The sequence below is a fragment of the Trachypithecus francoisi genome, unplaced genomic scaffold (assembly GCF_009764315.1).
Source record: "Trachypithecus francoisi isolate TF-2019V2 unplaced genomic scaffold, Tfra_2.0 Lachesis_group16, whole genome shotgun sequence".
Lineage (NCBI taxonomy): Eukaryota > Metazoa > Chordata > Mammalia > Primates > Cercopithecidae > Trachypithecus > Trachypithecus francoisi.
In genome coordinates this window covers 43,016,140-43,034,402 of record NW_022681461.1, presented here as the reverse complement: position 1 = coordinate 43,034,402, position 18,263 = coordinate 43,016,140, and the positions used below count along the sequence as shown (strand labels likewise).

General features: G+C 36.4%; 1 protein-coding gene across 7 annotated transcripts in view; it reads left to right on the top strand.

Moving 5' to 3' along the window:
- The window catches only part of MPDZ (multiple PDZ domain crumbs cell polarity complex component), a 181,973-nt gene that overhangs the window by 117,631 nt on the left and 46,079 nt on the right, over window positions 1–18,263 (top strand). For all 7 annotated transcript variants that reach the window (XM_033237359.1, XM_033237363.1, XM_033237361.1 and 4 more), the window contains 3 exons: window positions 4,468–4,572; window positions 9,091–9,183; window positions 16,397–16,574. In XM_033237359.1, the coding sequence (XP_033093250.1) occupies window positions 4,468–4,572; window positions 9,091–9,183; window positions 16,397–16,574 (376 nt within the window). The remainder of the gene's footprint in view (window positions 1–4,467; window positions 4,573–9,090; window positions 9,184–16,396; window positions 16,575–18,263) is intronic.

The following is an 18,263-nucleotide window of genomic DNA, read 5'->3' as shown; positions in this document are numbered from 1 at the left end:
ATTGCCTTATAATAATTGGAGTACAAGTGAACCTCATTAAAAATGTCAGTCCTTTTATCATAAGAAAAGAGAAACTTCAAGTGTTTTCCTTACCACTTATGGCCAGTGTTCCATGACATAGATCACATTGGAGACTATGTATTTATTGCAGGGGTTTTAGTTTACGTGGATTAGATGTAGTATAAAATGCAGACGACCTAGTAACCGTTCATCTGATTTATTGTGCCATGATGTACATTTATGCTGTGTGTGCTTATACTGCTCTGGTGCCCACTTTTTGGCATTCTGATCACCAGAATTAGTACTTGGTACTAGCCCTACCCCTCAGTTCTAATGTACTGCAGAACTTTAAGAGTGGTTAAAAAATAAGACGATTGTGACACCAGTTTAGCATAAGTCATGCATCTGGTCAACTCTAGAAAACTTTTGAGGTACATTTTCAGTCTCAAAGTCTTTTTTCCCCTTTCCTCATTTTTTTGTTTTGTGTTTCGTTTCCCCTCTCCCACTGATTCAGCAGAATTTACCCTGTCATGTGGGCAGAAGCTTTATTATGACTATCAAAGATACCTAGAGAGCTAGCTTCATAAGTACTTGCTTTAGGATCTCAGGAGGCAAAATGTACTATAGAACCTTAAATTATTTTAATAAAGAAGAAAAATCATACAACCTTCCCTTCTCTGGAAATCAATCATCCATTCATTCATTCAGTCAGTCTTTCTCTCATATAGGTAAACACACATGCAGACATTCAAACCACATTGATTTCTTCTCACATGCCTTAAAGATGCTCTGATTCAAATGGTCATAGCTTACCTCCTTGACTAATGATAAAAATAAACTAAAATCATCCTTAGATAATGCTTTTTCAGAAACAAAAATATGTTAGATTTTAAAACACAAAGAGCCATTTAGGTTGACCAGGGCTGAGCAGCATGTTCTGTGCATTTTGCATGAAGTGTTTTTGGCCCTGTCCCTCTCTTACCACTTGTTACGTGAAGCAAAAGGTTTAGAATTACCGTGAAAGCTATGTGAATAATCTTCCCAAAAGGAACATTTAGTCCTTCCATTACTCTGAATGGAACCATAACATTGCCTCGGGCCCATTAAGCTTTGTGCTCATTACCTGGATCTAGGCTCCATCCACATCTCTTTCTCATTATTTTTCTTTGTGAACCTAGCTTAATCTGGGTGGTGGTGGAGGGGTGTATTGTAGGGACTTTAAAAAAAGAGACTGTGGTTCAGTTACATAACTGATTGGTTTTTAGGGAAAGCATTGCTTGTTGAGACAATGCACTGGATTTCTTTTTTGCCATTTACGATAGATAGCTAGGAACTTTTGTGTGTGTGTGTTCATGCATGCATGGGTAGATAATTTGAGTTTCAAGAGTTCAAGAACAGCCAGTTTAAGATCCAGGTTTCATTATTTTCTATGGAAAACCAGATGCGAAGCCTCACCAGAATGCATTCTGTTTCACTTCTCACTCCACCTTGCCAGGAGCTCTTATATTTCTGTAATAATAGCCAGGGTTTTGTGCTTAGCAGCAGCTGCTTATAACATCTGCCAGATAATTACTGAGCTGAATCAGAATTCACCTGCCTTAACCTAAAGTGTGGGATGAATTTCTGATCAAGGAATAAAAGATTGATTGCAGTTACATTTTTTCATGCTTGTTAATAATCACTGCTATAGACACTAGTAAAGAGCAGATGCTTTTCTAGGGGAGGTGTAGATGGGAGGGAAGTGGAAAGGGGGAAAAAAAACAACCAGGAGCACCCACTTTTAACTACATATGTATGCATCTCACATTCAGCACAAGACATTGACATTTGTTAACACCATTGTAAAAAGATGCCGCGGCGTATGCTTCACATTCTAGATTTTCTGCAGCACCTGCTGACGATCGAGCCCCCTTTTATGTGTGAGTATCAGTGATTCAAAAGCTCATTATGGCTGTGTGTTACAACTTGTCTGTGAAAACAATTTTGTGCTTTTGTAATGTCCCAATGCAAGGATAGATCCAGATATGGATTTCGTATATACATTTTGGATTGTTTTCTTTGTTTAAATAAGAACATAAAATCCAACAGAGCTATGAGATTGTTACGTTTTCACATTGTACTGATGATTTTGAACTCTTGAAAATCGTATTTTCCAATTATGAAGCTTTCAAGCTCCTTTGTAAGGGAACGATCCTGTCTGCACATACAGGAATAGTCTCTGCATTAATAGCCATATCACATTTCAGCATCACTAATGGTATTCTTTTTTCTTCTAGTCTGTGTGTAACCAAAAGTTAGTCCATGTGTAACCAAAAGTTAGTTTGAATTTTTAATTCAACTCTCAAATAAGCATTTTCAGCGTGTTTTTGCATCTCGTAATTTAGCTTTGGCATTTTTGCTGGCCATTCGGAGGTTTTGTATGATCCTGTGTCCAGGCTTGTGGTAGCATGGCTCTGCATGTTCTGTTGCATTGTGGGATGCTTGTTCTGGTGGCCTCACTCTGTAGTGGCTAACAGTTAGGAAAACTGCCGTCTCTACTCTTTCTCACTACTACGCAAAGTATCAGAAAAATATTTGTAAATGCCTCCGCTCCTCAAAAGAAAAAACAACTTTGAACAGATATAAAGAAAAACTCATTTTTAACATTGTTTGGGAAGAAACATCTTTACCTTCTTTCTCAAACCAATAAAAAAATTAAAGACTTTGTACTGATTGCTATTATTTTTGCTATTCTATCCTGCCTTTCTTCCCTGACCTTTTCCTGGCTTTTTAAACTTATGTTTTATTTATATGAGTTTTACTGAATCTTCAGGAATAATACCAGTCTTCTTCAAAGCCTTTTCACATTTTAGGTTTCATGTTTATCTTTATTTTATTTTTTCATTGTTTAAAATATAATCAGACTTCTGTCCTGACATAGTATATTGTTTGAAGGGATAAAAGCAAATTTGCTATTCAGTATATTTTTGTAGCATCTTAGAGAAGGTGTCTTTATAGATGAATAAATTAAATAGGGCCAGAATTAGAATGCAACTTTTTCAGCCAGCCTAGTCTTAAATCCATTGATCTGTACTTTCTGCTTCATTTTTTGACCTTTGAGGTAAAAGTGTCATGAAGAGATTCCCAAAGGCTCCATGTATTCTGCCCGAGTGATCAGTATGACCAGGAGAGCTGATGACCTGTGAGAGCACTCACTTCTATTTGGATTGTGCTTCTCAGCTTACAGTAGCATCATGAAAGTGGCATCCTTTTTGTGGTAGAGGGTATGGAGTTTCAGCAGTGGTGATTTACCCCATGACACTCTGCATGGTAGCAGAACTGTGTCTTCCGACTCCAAACCTAAGTGACCTCACACTTTGAAGTAAATGAGTGAATGCTTTCTATAGAATAACCAATATGTTTGAAATTATGTATGCTACTCATTCAGTAAATTATGACACTGGTATAATTTTTTATTTCATTATAACATAAAAAACAATCTTTTTATCTTTGCCCTCTGGTGCTGAGGTTTTGTATACTTATTATTTTAACAGATAAATTATGGACAGATGATTTAATACCTCTTTGTGATTTCTAATTTTTAGTTGCACAAACATGCTGTATTGAGTTCAGATATAGTATTTCTCTTATGTTACTATTCATTAACTTGAAGATCTTGAAACAGCTTGCTTTAAAAAGTGTGTCCACTATGTTAAGAAGCCTTACAGGAAAGCAGTAAACTTGAATTTTCCTATATCAGTTTCTGAACATTATGGAGTCAGCATTTGGCTCAGTGTCTTCCACATAATAGGCATTCAGTCAGTATTTGTTGAATTAGTAGATGGCCATTCACGTGTAAATAGTAAGACCTTTTTTTGAGACCAAAGTGAATTTTTAAAAATTGCTACAAATTAGTAAGTCTTTCCATAAACTCAAATGGTTTCGTCTCATACTTCAGACTTGAGAGTTCATAACTTAATAGAGCTAACGTAATTGTTGATAATGCTTGTTAATCTCTAGAATTAATTATGTATTATAGAAAGATGCAAAGTAATTTGTGATATTCAGCATTTTAATAGAGTATACCTAATTTGTTTCTGCTAGAGATCCCAGAAATCTTTGGGCAAAATTGGTGTTATTATTGACAATTATTATTCTAGGGATTTATAGATCTTCCTAATATTAAAAAAATTGTTGTTAGCCTTTTCATTTTACAATATAAATAATTGTTTTCCTTCCCTGCCTGTTGATTGGTAAACACATAGTGAATCAGCAACATTTAAAAACTTAGTTTCTGTTGTTACTCTTCCCTATAGAATACTTTATCCTATTGAAGTTTGGATTCTCTGCTGAATATACTGATTAAATGAGCTGTGTGAAAAAGTAGGGAGAAAGGGATAATATGATTTGTTTCCTTTATTTTAGAAGCTTTTCCTAACAGGCAAAATATTATTTCCCTTCACTTCCATGGATTCTGGTTTCTTCCAGAATTACTTATGTGCCTGCAGAACATTTGGAAGAGTTCAAAATAAGCTTGGGACAACAATCTGGAAAAATAATGACATTGGATATTTTTTCTTCATACACTGGCAGGTAAGTGAGACATTAAATCAAATGCAATGAATGATACAGCAAGTTGTAGAGAATTTGGAATTCAGAGTCAGGGAGGACTAGAGCAAAGAAAAGGTCTCAATCCTTTTCTTCTTCCCTTTCCTTCAATTATATAAGCAATTATTATATAGTATGGAAAATTTGAGAAATATATATTCAAATTAATAAATTAATATTTAATTCTACCACACAATGTATCACTTTTAACATGTTGATTTTTGATAATTTGTCCCAAATGAGTATTATTTCATTAATTTCTTAGAACCTAAGAAATTGTATGATGTTTCTTACTCTTTCATAAATATTATCAAACTTCTTCAGAAATGTTATTTATTCTTTTATTAACAAGCATACAAATTCAGAAACTTTTTTTTTTTTTTTTTTTGAGGCAGAGCCTCACTCTGTTGCTCAGGCTAGAGTACAGTTGTGCCATTACAGTTAACTGCAGCCTCTACCTGCTGGGTTCATGGATCCTCCCACCTCAGCCTCCCAGGTAGCTGGGATTGTAGGCATGTGCCACCACGTCAGGCTAATTCTGTATTTTTTGTAGAGATGGGGTTTCGCCATGTTACTCAGGCTGGTCTCAAACTTCTGAACTTAAGCAATCTGCCCACCTCGTTCTCCCAAAGTACTGGGATTCAGAGGCGTGCACCACCATGCCTAGGCCAGAACACTTTTTATTTGTAATTTTCTTGCTCTTTTGGAGAATGTTGAGCTGAACCTGTTAGCATGTATGCATGTTAGGAAACAGTGTTTGGCTTTTTAAAGGCACTTGATATGCAATGTATTAAGAGCCTTTAAATAATAAAGGGAACGTTTTCTTTTTTCTTAAGAAAGGGAGGAACTGGGTTTTCATGCTGCTGCTGACTGAGTCAAGATCAGGGAGAGAAATAATGTCAAATCGCTTTTCCATGAAGAATGTACCATTCTGCACTCTCAGTTGTGGACCTGTGTTTTTCAGTTGTGCTGGCAACTGACTACCAGATTTCTTGTAAACATGTGGTAGAGCAGAAATGGCCTTGCAAGCACTCTGAGGTCTTCTCAGAAGAGTTGTACCATTCTTTTTTTTTTTTTTTTTTTTTTTTGAGGCGGAGTTTCACTCTTGTTGCCCATGGCTGGAGTGCAATGGCACGATCTTGGCTCATTGTGGCCTCTGCCTCCCGGGTTCAAGTGATTCTCCTGCCTCGGCCTCCTGAAAAGCTGGGATTACAGGTGCCCACCACCACGCCCAGCTATTTTTTTGTATTTTTAGTTGAATTGGGGTTTCACCATGTTGGCCAGGCTGGTCTTGAACTCCTGATCTCAGGTGATTCACCCGCCTTGGCCTCCCAAAGTGCTGGGATTTTAAGCGTGAGCCACCATGTCCAGCCAAGTTCTACCATTCTTTAGTGGATGTCAGAACATCCCAGAACACCACGGTCTCCAGTGACCTTACATTCATTGTGATCTTGCTTCACTGCTTCCTCTGCACATTACAGATGACTACAGAATACAGAAAGTGTCAGGGAGGGGGAAGGTATGTTACTTGTTTAATAAGGGGAAGGAATGGCATGGTCCTTGGGGCCTCATGAATATTATGGGAAAAGGAGTATAATTGTCCCTCATTATCTGTTGGGGATTGGTTTCAGTACTCCCCACGGATATCAAAATCCACAGATGCTCAATCCCTTATATAAAATGGTTTAGTATTTGCACATAACCTACACACATTCTCCCATATACTTTAAATCATCTCTAGATTCCTTATAATACCTGATACGATGTAAAGGCTATGTAAGTTGTTGTTATATGTATTTTTTTAAATAATGACAAGAAAAAAAGTGCACGTTTGGTACAGATACAACCATCTATTTTTTTCCCAAATATTTTTTATTTAATCCATGGATGTTGGACTCAAGGATATGAGGGATAGGGGAGACAACTATATTTACTTTACACTGTACAAAGCTCAGCCACACTCCAGGATTTCCACTGTTGGGTTAATGGCATGAGTTGATTATAGTTTCCCAGTGCTTCCTGTCAAACTGGTAAAACAAATTATTTCAATGTCTCTCTGAAATGTTGTATCAGATGACTGACTTAAAGAATACACCAGCTAACATCTGAGTCTTGTTAAGTTCTAGGGCCTTAAAATACTCACAAGTTATTAGAAAGAAAGCCACTCTGAGCACTGTGCTTCCTCTAAGCACAGAAAAGAGAATAGCCTGGATTGTCCTGTGCTGTGACTAGCTGCTTCACTGCAGAGAAAGTATATTTTCTATGGATATCAGAATGCTTAAAATAGAGCAACTAGATATGCATTTTTGGTGGAACAATCTGCAGCAGGGAAAGGTTAAGTAACTTTCCCACAGCTAATAAATGCCAGAGCCAAGTGTAGAATGAAAGCATAATCCATGTTCTTACCATTGGATGCAAGGAAGGAATTGCAGAAGTCTACGAAGCATGCGCCATATAAAAATATGTGACCATATAGCATGGAAGTTAAGAACTCAGGTTTTATGGTAAGATGCCCTCGATCCAAATCTCACCTATGCTGTTTTTCTGCCAGTGTATTTCTCATCATGTGTCTTTCTCACCATGTGACTTTCTGCCAGTTACTTCACCTAGTACATATTTGCAGATATAAAGAGATCTATTTATTATAGTTGATAAAAATTTTATTGGTATTCAGTGGTTTAAGACAGTGGAAAAGCAGTTGGTTGACTTCTTTCTTGGCTGAGTGCATGCAGGAAGACATGACACTGGAGTCCCCGAAACCACACACTAAGATGAGTAAACAATAATCAGCACATGTAGAGGAGCATATATGGGGTTTGCGAAAGGATTCAAGATTATAGAATCATCTAAAGAGACCGGGGTCCTTGTATTGGATTATTCAGGATATTCATCTTCTTGTACCTAAAAAGGAAGAAGCAAGATGCAATCTGGCTACACTGTTTCTGAATAGCTCCCACTGCTTAGGCCTTAGGGCCGAGGACCTCCCCACATCCCCTGGCTGTCACTGAATATTTTAAAGGACTGTTTCTAAGTTATAATTCTTGTCTGTCTTCTAAGTCAGCTTTCTTCATCACATATTCTTTCCTGTTGTATTTCCAGAAGGTTAGTGCTAGTTTTTAACCTCTCTGCCTTGCATCCTCTGGACGAAGATTTCACTTTTACTATTTCTCTGTCAACTCTTTGACATCATTTTTAGGATCTCCCTCTTGGAGCTCTTCCCGCCGTTCCTACCCTGGTGTCAGACTTAGACTCTGGGAACCCTAGCCTCATTCAGAGCTTTATTCTTTAATTGCAGAGGAGGGAAATTCAAACACAAAACCAATGGGTAGGACCTATAGCAAATAGGTTTTACTCTAATAGCTTAAAAACAAAAACTTAACATTCAGGTCTAAGAAAGAATGAGATGTTCTGGGAGAGCCTGGACATTTGCTTGCCAGAAATGTTGCAAAGTGCATTAAATCTCAGATGGATGACTGAATTAGATGACTTCTGATCTTGAATTCTAAATATTACATCATTTGAGAGAGTTTAGTATTCCTGTCAGGGGAGAATGGCTGTAATTTTACATACTTTCTTTTGATTCTTTAATTTCTGTAAATATCGACTGAAAACATTTGTTGAATCAGAATTTTAATAGCCGCCTTTGCTTTATATGTGGACATGTTTCTTTAGAAATCCAATTTTTACCACAGCCAAGGCACAGGCCATAATCAGTGTAACCATTCTCTGTTGTCCTCACAGCACCATTTATTGATACAAAGTATTCCATTGGACTAACAAAATATGTCTTGATATTGTTATTGTTGTACAGTTTTCTTTACAATCAGTAGACTGGGCACATTTTGTTACATGCCTGGCATTTGGCAAAATCTAAATTGCTACAGAAGTGGAAGAGTGACCTTGAACACAGATACGTTGTAAACTGCTTCCCTTAAGAAGTATTCTGTGCCAGGTTCCTCTGGATGGGGTGAAGCTGGACCATAAGCATTTCACTTAATTTTTCAAAAATGGAAAGAAAATCATTGGTCCATCCTTAGGAAGCAGAGATACTAAACTCTTGGCAAACTTCATGAGACATTCATTCAGGACAGGGTTCAGGGCTGTGCATACATGCTTAAAACCTACATGGTACTTCTAGCTTCTTGCACATTATAGAAATTTAAGAAATGCTTGTTCAATGGGTTTTCTTTACAAACCTGGCATTTATCCCATTTTCCCATTCCTTTCCTTTATGCTCCCATGTCTCATCAGGGCAAAAACAGACTAGACAAGAGTCTTAGTGTTCAGTTCTACGCTATGGTAGGTTGATTCTAAAGCAAGGTTTTAATTTTGTTTGGTTAGGTTTTTCTTTCCCCCAATGTAAAAATATTTTATACCTAAGGCCGTGTACGGTGAAAATATAAAGCAGTCCTGCATTTTTAGCTAAATCTATAGTAGAGTACATATAATCTTGCATGTTTTTACTAGGATTTTGGGGTACTCATTGTGTAATTCTTTAACCAGAGACATCCCAGAATTACCAGAGCGAGAAGAGGGAGAGGGCGAAGAAAGTGAACTTCAAAACACAGCATATAGCAATTGGAATCAGCCCAGGCGGTAAGGACTTTCTCTGTCTTCTGCCCACTCAATGGATATATAGGGTTTAAAGATAAGCAGGTGTGGTTTCAAGTGCTGGATTACAACTTGCTTCTTGACACATCGGGTGAGTTGTTTAATACTTCTAACCCATCATTTTTTCATGTGTACAGTGGAGAGAATAATGTGTATCACACAGGGTTAAAACTAACATATATGGAGAGATCTTGCACATAGTAGGAACTAAATCAAAGAAAATTATGCATAGATAGTTGGAATGGATTACATTCTGTAGAGTTTGATCTTAGGTATACCAAAAAGTATTCATTTAAATTTTACCTAGCATTTGTAGAAACTAGATAGGCAAACATATATATCAAAACATGTGTGTGTATGTGTGTGTGTGTGTGTAAAAGTACCCTTTTAGCCTTGTTACCACAGGCCGAGTTTATCCTAAGTCATAATCTGTCTAGGACCATTGATAAGATGACATCCTCAAATACACTTAGATGTATCACGTGCATCTCTAAAGCATATTGATGTGTTTATACTGAGTAAAATCAATTTTAGTTTAATAGGAATTTACTGAGTCCTAATTATAGACCTAAACTTAAAGCCAATGATTTTGTGAATAACAAGGAAGTAAGTAGAAGATGCAAATCCTGCCTCAAGAAACCTCTAATGGACTTGGCTGGGCAAGATGTAGAGACACATGAAACAATTTAAGAACACAAGATATTTCACATTAAGAGTAAAACACAGGTAATCCGTGGACATCCACCCCAAACTAAAGGTCACCATCACAGTGTATTTAGTATTTGTTGTATTGTATTTAGTATACATGTATAATGTATTTAGTAAACATTAATATTTGTTACATGAATAAATAAAATGCTCAAGAGAAGAATATGTAATATTCATAAATGCCAGTACAATTTAATGATTTCCCCTGCCCACCAGTGATAACCTGTAGCCATCACATTTAAGTATTTTTAAAATATAAAAAACATTATTTTATGTTGCTTTCAAAGAAGCAGCATGGATTTTCAGCCATCTAAAATGAATTTCTTATTTCACTTTCTTCAAAAGTCACTTAGCTCACTTAAAAACTCCCATCAAGCTCTCTATACTGCTGCCTACATTGAGAACAGGGTATAAGTGCTAGATCTGTGGCAGAAAATATATTCTGAGGTGTTAAGTGTCATATATATTTGTGGTTAGAGGTGGAAATAAGTTAAATGAAACTGTTTTGTAGCAGGTAGTCACAGTGATAAACTTGAATTTTTTAGGAGGACAGTAATCACAGGAAAAAAAGATGGGTTGGTCAGTTTTAGAAACAATATTATAAGAGGAAAAGTAGATTTTAGAAGGTGGTATAGTTTGGCTCTGTGTCCCCACCCAAATCTCATCTTGTAGCTCCCATAATTCCCACGTGTTGTGGGAAGGGCCCTGTGGGAGATGATTGAATTATGGGGGTGGGTCTTTCCCACGCTGTTCTCCTGATAGTAAATGGACCTCACGAGACCTGATGGTTTTAAAAACGGGGAGTTGCCCTGCACAAGCTCTTTTATTTGCCTGCTGTCACCCACTTAAGCTGTAACTTGCTCCTCCTTGCCTTCTGCCATGATTGTGAGGCTTCCCTGGCCATGTGGAACTGTAAGTCCAATAAACCTCCTTCTTCTGTAAATTGCCCAGTCTCGGGTATTTCTTTATCAGTAGCGTGAAAATGGATTAATACAGAAGGCAATATGCAAAATGGTTGGTGTCAGTAAGAGCCATGTTAGAACTTTGGCTCTGGTACTTTCTAAGACAAGTTTCTTAATTTCTGCTAGGTCTCTGCTACTTTATCTGTAAAATGAGGTTAATAATAGAATCTTTCGTATTTGGGGGAAAATTCAGTGTCATCTAAAATCCTCAGCAGAGTGCCTGGCACATAGTGAGTCAGTGGTTGGCTTTGTCTATATTGATAAAATATTTGTCACTGGTACCTAAACAAAGAGAAAGCCTTTGACACAGGAATCATGAAATTTTCTTAGGAGAAAGAAGAACGTAACTTCTGGACTGGAAAATGTTTATGCTTTTAACCTTCATGCAATCCTAAGATAGCTCTGAAGGTGCTAACAACCTTACATGAAGAATATGTCCAAAGTTTCCATAAATCCTTCTAAGAAGGTACTCTGTACTTACTAATGTAGTGCTTCCCCTAGATGCACTAAGCTACTTCTAGGGGAAGTTCATAGAGCATGAGAAGAAAGCTTAATGGAATAACCAGAGCTTTTAATAAATTAGGAGTTAGTGTTGTTAACATGCTTCATAGCATTGGAAACGTAATGGGACAGTCATTCATGAAATCAACAAAAATTTAATTTGTTTGAAACTAGAGAATTCTTTTTAGCAAAATACAAATTTTAATAGTATAAAATAGGTTATATTTTATTTTGCATGTGATTTTCATTTTATACAATTGGTATTATACTACTACATGTATTTTCCATTTTGCTTAATTTTTCTCTCAACTCTTACATTTTGTAAATCTGTCAAGCTTGATACTTAAAGATCTAATTCATTCAATTTAGTTGTTGTGTTGCATTTCAATATATGAATATACCATAGTTTATTAATTGTCAGAGTCATATTAGTTAATAGTTATTTGCTATTATAATAATTCTGTGCAGTAAATATGTTTATTTCTTTATACTTACACATGAAAATTTATCTATGGAATATATCCAGAAGTGGAATTGGAATTGCTGGCCTATAAGTTTATATGCATTTTTTTACTTTCAGTTGTCAAATTGTTTTTTAAGGTTGCTATACCAATTTTTTTTTCTTTTTCTTTTTTTTTTTTTTTTTTTTTGAGACGGAGTCTTGCTCTGTTGCCAGGCTGGAGTGCAATGGCATGATCTTGACTCACTGCAACCTCCTCCTCCCGGGTTCAAGCGATTCTTCCGCCTCAGCCTCCCGAGTAGGTGGAACTGCAGGTGCACACCACCACGTCCAGCTAATTTTTGTATTTTTAGTAGAGATGGGGTTTCACCATGTTGGCCAGGATGATCTCGATTTCTTGACCTGAGATCCACCCACCTCAGCCTTCCAACGTGCTGGGATTACAGGCATGAGCCACCGCACCTGGCCGCTATACCAATTTTTATTTCTATTTCCAGTATATGAGTGTTCCCTTTTCCCCACATTCTTGTTACCACATCATATGATCATTTTTTGAAAAGTTTTTTATTAATCATCACCTTCATCACCACCACCACCACCACCACCACCATCATAATGAGTAATAAAAGATTTATTGGTTGCTTATTATGTGCCAAAGCTTTGGTTTTGGACTCTACATGTATTAATTAATCCTCACAGAAACTCTGTTCAGAGACTCTTGTTGGCTGTATTTCACAGCTGAGAAAAGTAAGACAGAGACTAAGTAAATGCCCTGTGTCACATGATCATTAAGTAGCAAAAGAGCAGGAGTGGCACCCAGAGTCTCAGTTTACATCTCAGGCAATCTGGCCTCAGAGCTGTGTTTAACCTGTGTCTTCCTGAATTTCATTCTTTTTAAACCTATGTGTAAATCTCAAATAGGCTGCCATTTTTTTTTCCCCTACATAATGATCTCTGAAGCAAACATATTCTGTAGTTGTTTCTTTTCTAGGCCTCCTTTTTCTTTCACTGTGTTTCTATTCTCTGTTCAGTGAATAATGAGTTTGGTTTCTCACTGCTGTGTCATTTTGGCAGTTCTGTCTTTGATTATCGTCTTCATTGTTTTAAGGATTTACAACCTTTACTTCCAGGGAGGGTATTTTGCTATCTGTGCCAAACCCTATGAGACCTAAGGTGCTATTATCCAAAGGTTACTTAACCTCTCTGTGTCTCTTCTCTTTGTGAAATGGGGCCAGTAAGAATGTCTACCTTATAGGTATGATATGAAAATTAAATGAAAGTATATGTAACTTACTTAGAGAATAATACTGAAGACATGGTAAAACCCTTAATAAACATTTGCTGTTACTTATGTTTTTTTGTATTACTCAAGAAGTCGTAAGAATCACTTTCTAATTTGCACCAAACACTAAGAGCCCTTGGAGACATTTTCTTTCCTTCCTTCTTTTTTTTTTTTTTATTTTTTATTTTTAAGAAAAGAGTTACGGAGTCCTGCCTATGTATTCTGGATTGTTAAATATGTACACTTGTGGCTGAACTTACTATATGTAAAATGTACTATATGTTCAATGGCTAAACTTACTAACTCCTTTGCCATTTTGCCTTAGGAACAGCTTCAAGAAAACAGGGAAGGGACAGTTGTGGTGGCTCATGCCCGTAATCTCAGCACCTAGGGAGGCTGAGACGGGAAGATTACTTGAGCTTAGGAGTTCCTGAGCCCAGGACGTTGAGGTTGGAAGTCAAGGCTGCAGTGAACTATGATCATGCCACTGCACTCAAGCCTGGGCTGTAGAATGAGACCCTGTCTCAAAACAAAAACAAAAACAAACAAACAAAAACAGGGAAGGATGGTAGATGTTGGTACTTTTCTGTCACAGAATTTCTGGAGTAAGAGAAAACAATGAATAGGATTTTAACTAGTTTATTAACAAAGATTTTATAAGATCAAGGATCTTGGTAAGATCCTTTCAACCTAAACAGGTAGAGTTTCTAGAGTTATAGATTTGCAGTCAAAAAAAAAAAAAAAAAAAAAAAAAGAGTTACTGGCCAAAGGAAGATGTGCCTCAGCATCTGCTTTCGTTTCACCTGGTTCCTGTCCTCTCCTCTCTGTGGTACTCTTTCATCCCCAGCCTCTTCTTACCTCAATCATTTTGCAGGAGTCCTTACTTCAACCTTTCCTCTTCTCTAGAAGCTCCTTAAATGTCAGTGTTGAAGACATGTTTGACAGTGCTATCTTATCCTACTTAATGTCCAACATTGTCTTCCTTTGTGCAGCATGGAGCAGATTGCAGGGCCTCATCATCTCCTTAAAGTTCTGTTTGGTCTATTTTCCTCCAACAACCTGAGCTCTGACTCATCTTGGCCAAAGACCTCACTGCAAATCATCTTACTCTTTCTTACATCCTGCCTTTTCACAAGATGCATGTGCTTTAAATATACTCATAGCTTTTATAGCTATTTGCGGTTATTACATATGAGTTCACGTCTTTATTTTGTGGGTATGGAAAATGTATTCAAGGCAGAGGAATTAGCAAGCACCAAGGCCCCAAGAGGGGAGTATGCCAGATGAACTTAAGGAATAGTAAGGAGATGATGTGGTAGCTAGAGTGGAGAGAGAAAAGTACAGAGCCCATGGCAGGTGTATTAAGTCCGTTTTCATGCTGCTGATAAAGACATACCCGAGACTGGGGAATTTACAAAAGAAAGAGGTTTAATGGACTCACAGTTCCACGTGGCTTGGGAGGCCTTATAATCGTGGTGGAAGGTGAAAAGCACATCTCACATGGTGGCAGACAAGAGAAGAGAGCTTGTGCAGGGAAACTCCCCCTTATGAAACCATCAGGTCTTGTGAGACTTATTCACTATCATGAAAACAGTACAGGAAAGACCTGCCCCCATGATTCAATTACCTCCCACCGGATCCCACCAACAATATGTGGAAATTGCGGGAGCTACAATTTAAATTGAGATCTGGGTGAGGACACAGCCAAATCGTATCAGCAGGGGAGGTTGGGGAGATAGTGAGAGAATCATATCCTGTAGGATTTTGTCAGTCACTGTTCTTCATGTCGTGACTGTTAGTGACCAGGTCTGCCTTGGCAAGAATGACTTCTACAGAGATGACTTCCTGACATAGTGTGTGCAAGAGTGTTCTTTCCCTTGATTTGGTTGCTAAGCTTAGAAGCTACTATCTGTTTAGCAGTAGCTGAATTTTTTGATTGTTTAATATATGTAATAATCATCCTTTTACACTGGTATGTGCTACAGCCTGGAGTATGAGTCCAGTTTTACTTACAACAAATTATTTTCAGAAATACATTAACATATTATTAGATTCTACAAGACACATAATTGAGAAGGTAAACTATCTTGTTTTACTACTAGTAAAACCTTAATAAATGGAGCAAAGTAATATTTGTAAAAATTAACATATATGACATTTTACTTCATTTTGTTAAAATATTTTTATTATTGTTTTAAGCCGTCTTAACCATTTTTAAGTGTACAGTTCAGTGGCATTAAGTACATTCACATTGCTCTGCAATCACGACCACTGTCTATCTACAGAACTTTTTTCATCTTGCAAAACTGTAATTCTATACCCATTAAGCAATAACTCCCCTTTCTTCTCTCTTCCCATCCCAGGCAACCACCTTTCTACTTTTTGCCTGTATGAATTTGGTACCTTTAGGTACCTCATAAGAGTGAAATTAAATGACATTTGTCCTTTATTTTACTTAGATGACTTACCTCACTTAGCGTAATGTCTTCAAGGTTTATTTATATTATGGTATGTTTCAGAATTTCCTTCTTTTTTAAGGCTGAATAATATTTCATTGAATGTATATAGTATTTTATCTACTCATTTCTTGATAGATAATTGGTTTGCTTCTACCTCTTGGCTATTGTGAACATGGGTGTATAAGTATTTCTTTGAGATCCTGCTTTAAATTCTTTGGTTATAATACCCACAAGTGGAATTGCTGAATCATATGATAATTCTATTTTTAATTTTTTGAGGAAACTATATACTATTTTCCGTAACAGCTGCACCATTTTACATTTCTACCAACAGTACACAAGGGTTCCAAATGCTCTGCATCCTTATTAATTTCTGTGTGTGTGTGTGATTTTTTTTAGTAGGTAGTAGCCATCCTGTTGGATGTGAGATGGTATCTTATTGTGCTTTTTATTTGTATTTCCATAATATTTAGTGATGTTAAACATCTTTTCATGTGCTTATTGGTCATATATATATATTCAAGACACCTGCCCGTGTTTTATACCACTTGTTTTTTTTGTTGTTGTTGAGTTTTAGAAATTCCCTTTGTATTCAGCATATGAATCCCTTATCAGATATGTGATTAGCAAATACTTTTTTCCTTTCTGTTAAGAGTATCGTTGATGAACAAAAGTTTTTAATTTTGATAAAGTACATTTTATCTATTTTTTCTTTTGTTCTCTGTGCCTTTGGTTTTATATATAAGAAACCATTGCCAAATCCAGTCTCATGAAGCTTTACCCTTATGATTTTTCCTAAGAGTTGAAAATTTTATTTATTTTTTAGGGTGGAACTCTGGAGAGAACCAAGCAAATCCTTAGGCATCAGCATTGTTGGTGGACGAGGGATGGGGAGTCGTCTAAGCAACGGAGAAGTGATGAGGGGCATTTTCATCAAACATGTTCTGGAAGATAGTCCAGCTGGCAAAAATGGAACCTTGAAACCTGGAGATAGAATTGTAGAGGTACCCTCCAGCGAGCTTTCTGTGCGAAAATTTTTCACCTGCTCCATCCTTTGTACCAAGGGAATTGTCATCTTCATACTAGTTATTCAACCCAGCATTCGAGTAAAATATGTGTGTGGTTAAATTATTTCTTTTTGTTTATTTTCATACATAATTTTCTCTTATGTATATAATGACGGATTATATGTTTTGATATAGAGACTGATGTTTGGAGATAAAGCCAACCATTTAAAAAAATTGGCTCCAAGGTAAAATAATTATGTTCTGTTTGAAAGAACAAAGCACAATTCTCAGGGAAAAAATTTGAATTAAGATTATATAGACATACAATGTATGTATATGTACACACAGAAAATGTAGATATAATTAAGTTATTAATGAGGTTGTATTTCAAGAAATACTTTATTATTATCATTTCATTGCAGATAAACTTTGTTGGATGAGTGTTTTTTTTTTTTTTTTTTTTTCCTAAGTGAGTCTTTTTTAGTAAAATATTTAATGCTGAGACCTCAGTTACCTTTCATGTGAATCTTTCTCAGTCAAAGCCAGGATCTCCTTTTCAGTGCTGTATTCATCATTGAAGACTCTTGTGTGTGTGCCTGTGTGCATGTGTGTGCACATATATGTGTATTTTGTTACGTGTTAGAAGCATGTCAAGTTGTGTGTAATCTCTTAATTCAAAGCAAAGTTCAATATTTTAAATAGACTCTCCTCTCATAAGTCACTCACTCATTTATTCAACAAATATTCCTGGAACAGCTGTTGCATTCCAGGTGCTATAACAGGCTCTGGGCATCCCACAGTAAACAAGGCACTGTGCCTGCCTGCCAAGTGGGACAGACTTGACAAGTAATCAAGTCACTTCAGAACAGTGTGATACATTATTTGATCGGGATAAGCATAATTTTATTTAGAAGGATAGAGAAAGGAGTGCCTGGCCCAGATTTTCTGAGTTTTCAGGATTTACAGAGTAGACTAAAAGAGACAACTTCTCAATAAAGATAATTTTATTAACACTGTAATGACCATTATATTTACTTTATAAAAGTGACTCTCATTTTCTAAACCCATGTAACTTACACATTGGAATACTTTAATTGTTCAGAAGAAGATTATAACATATCAACCATGACTTTAAAATGAACATTTGGATGATTGATTGATTGATTCCTTCGTTGACTGACTGTCTTTGAGAGCCTTAGATGAAAGAAGATTGGGACCTGAGAGAAAACAGGGACTAAGTCCTTTTTTTGATGACCATTTATAAGGAAGAATGATAGGCTTTTTCTCTCTCCTGCATTCTTTCATTAGATGATATCTTAGACCCATTTTAACGAACTCCTTTATGTAGGACACTACCTAAAATTTCACATTTTGGATTATCACTAAGAAGTTTATTTTACGCATACCTCACTATTAAATACCTTTGACCTAAATAGAAAAAGAGATTTTTTTTATAGACAGAAAAAATCATAAATTGCTCTCAAATGTTGTTTACATATATTTAAAAAGTTAAAACTCCCCTTTAAAATGGAAAAGAGAGAACTTTTTTATGCGTTTTAAAATACTGTATGCAATTTAGCAATGATTTGTGCCATATTGCAAGGGCTTTTCTAGTATGTAGGAAGCCTTAGTCCTCTGTAATCCCAAGGATTCTAAAGCATGTCTCTACTAAGAGTTTCTCAAAAT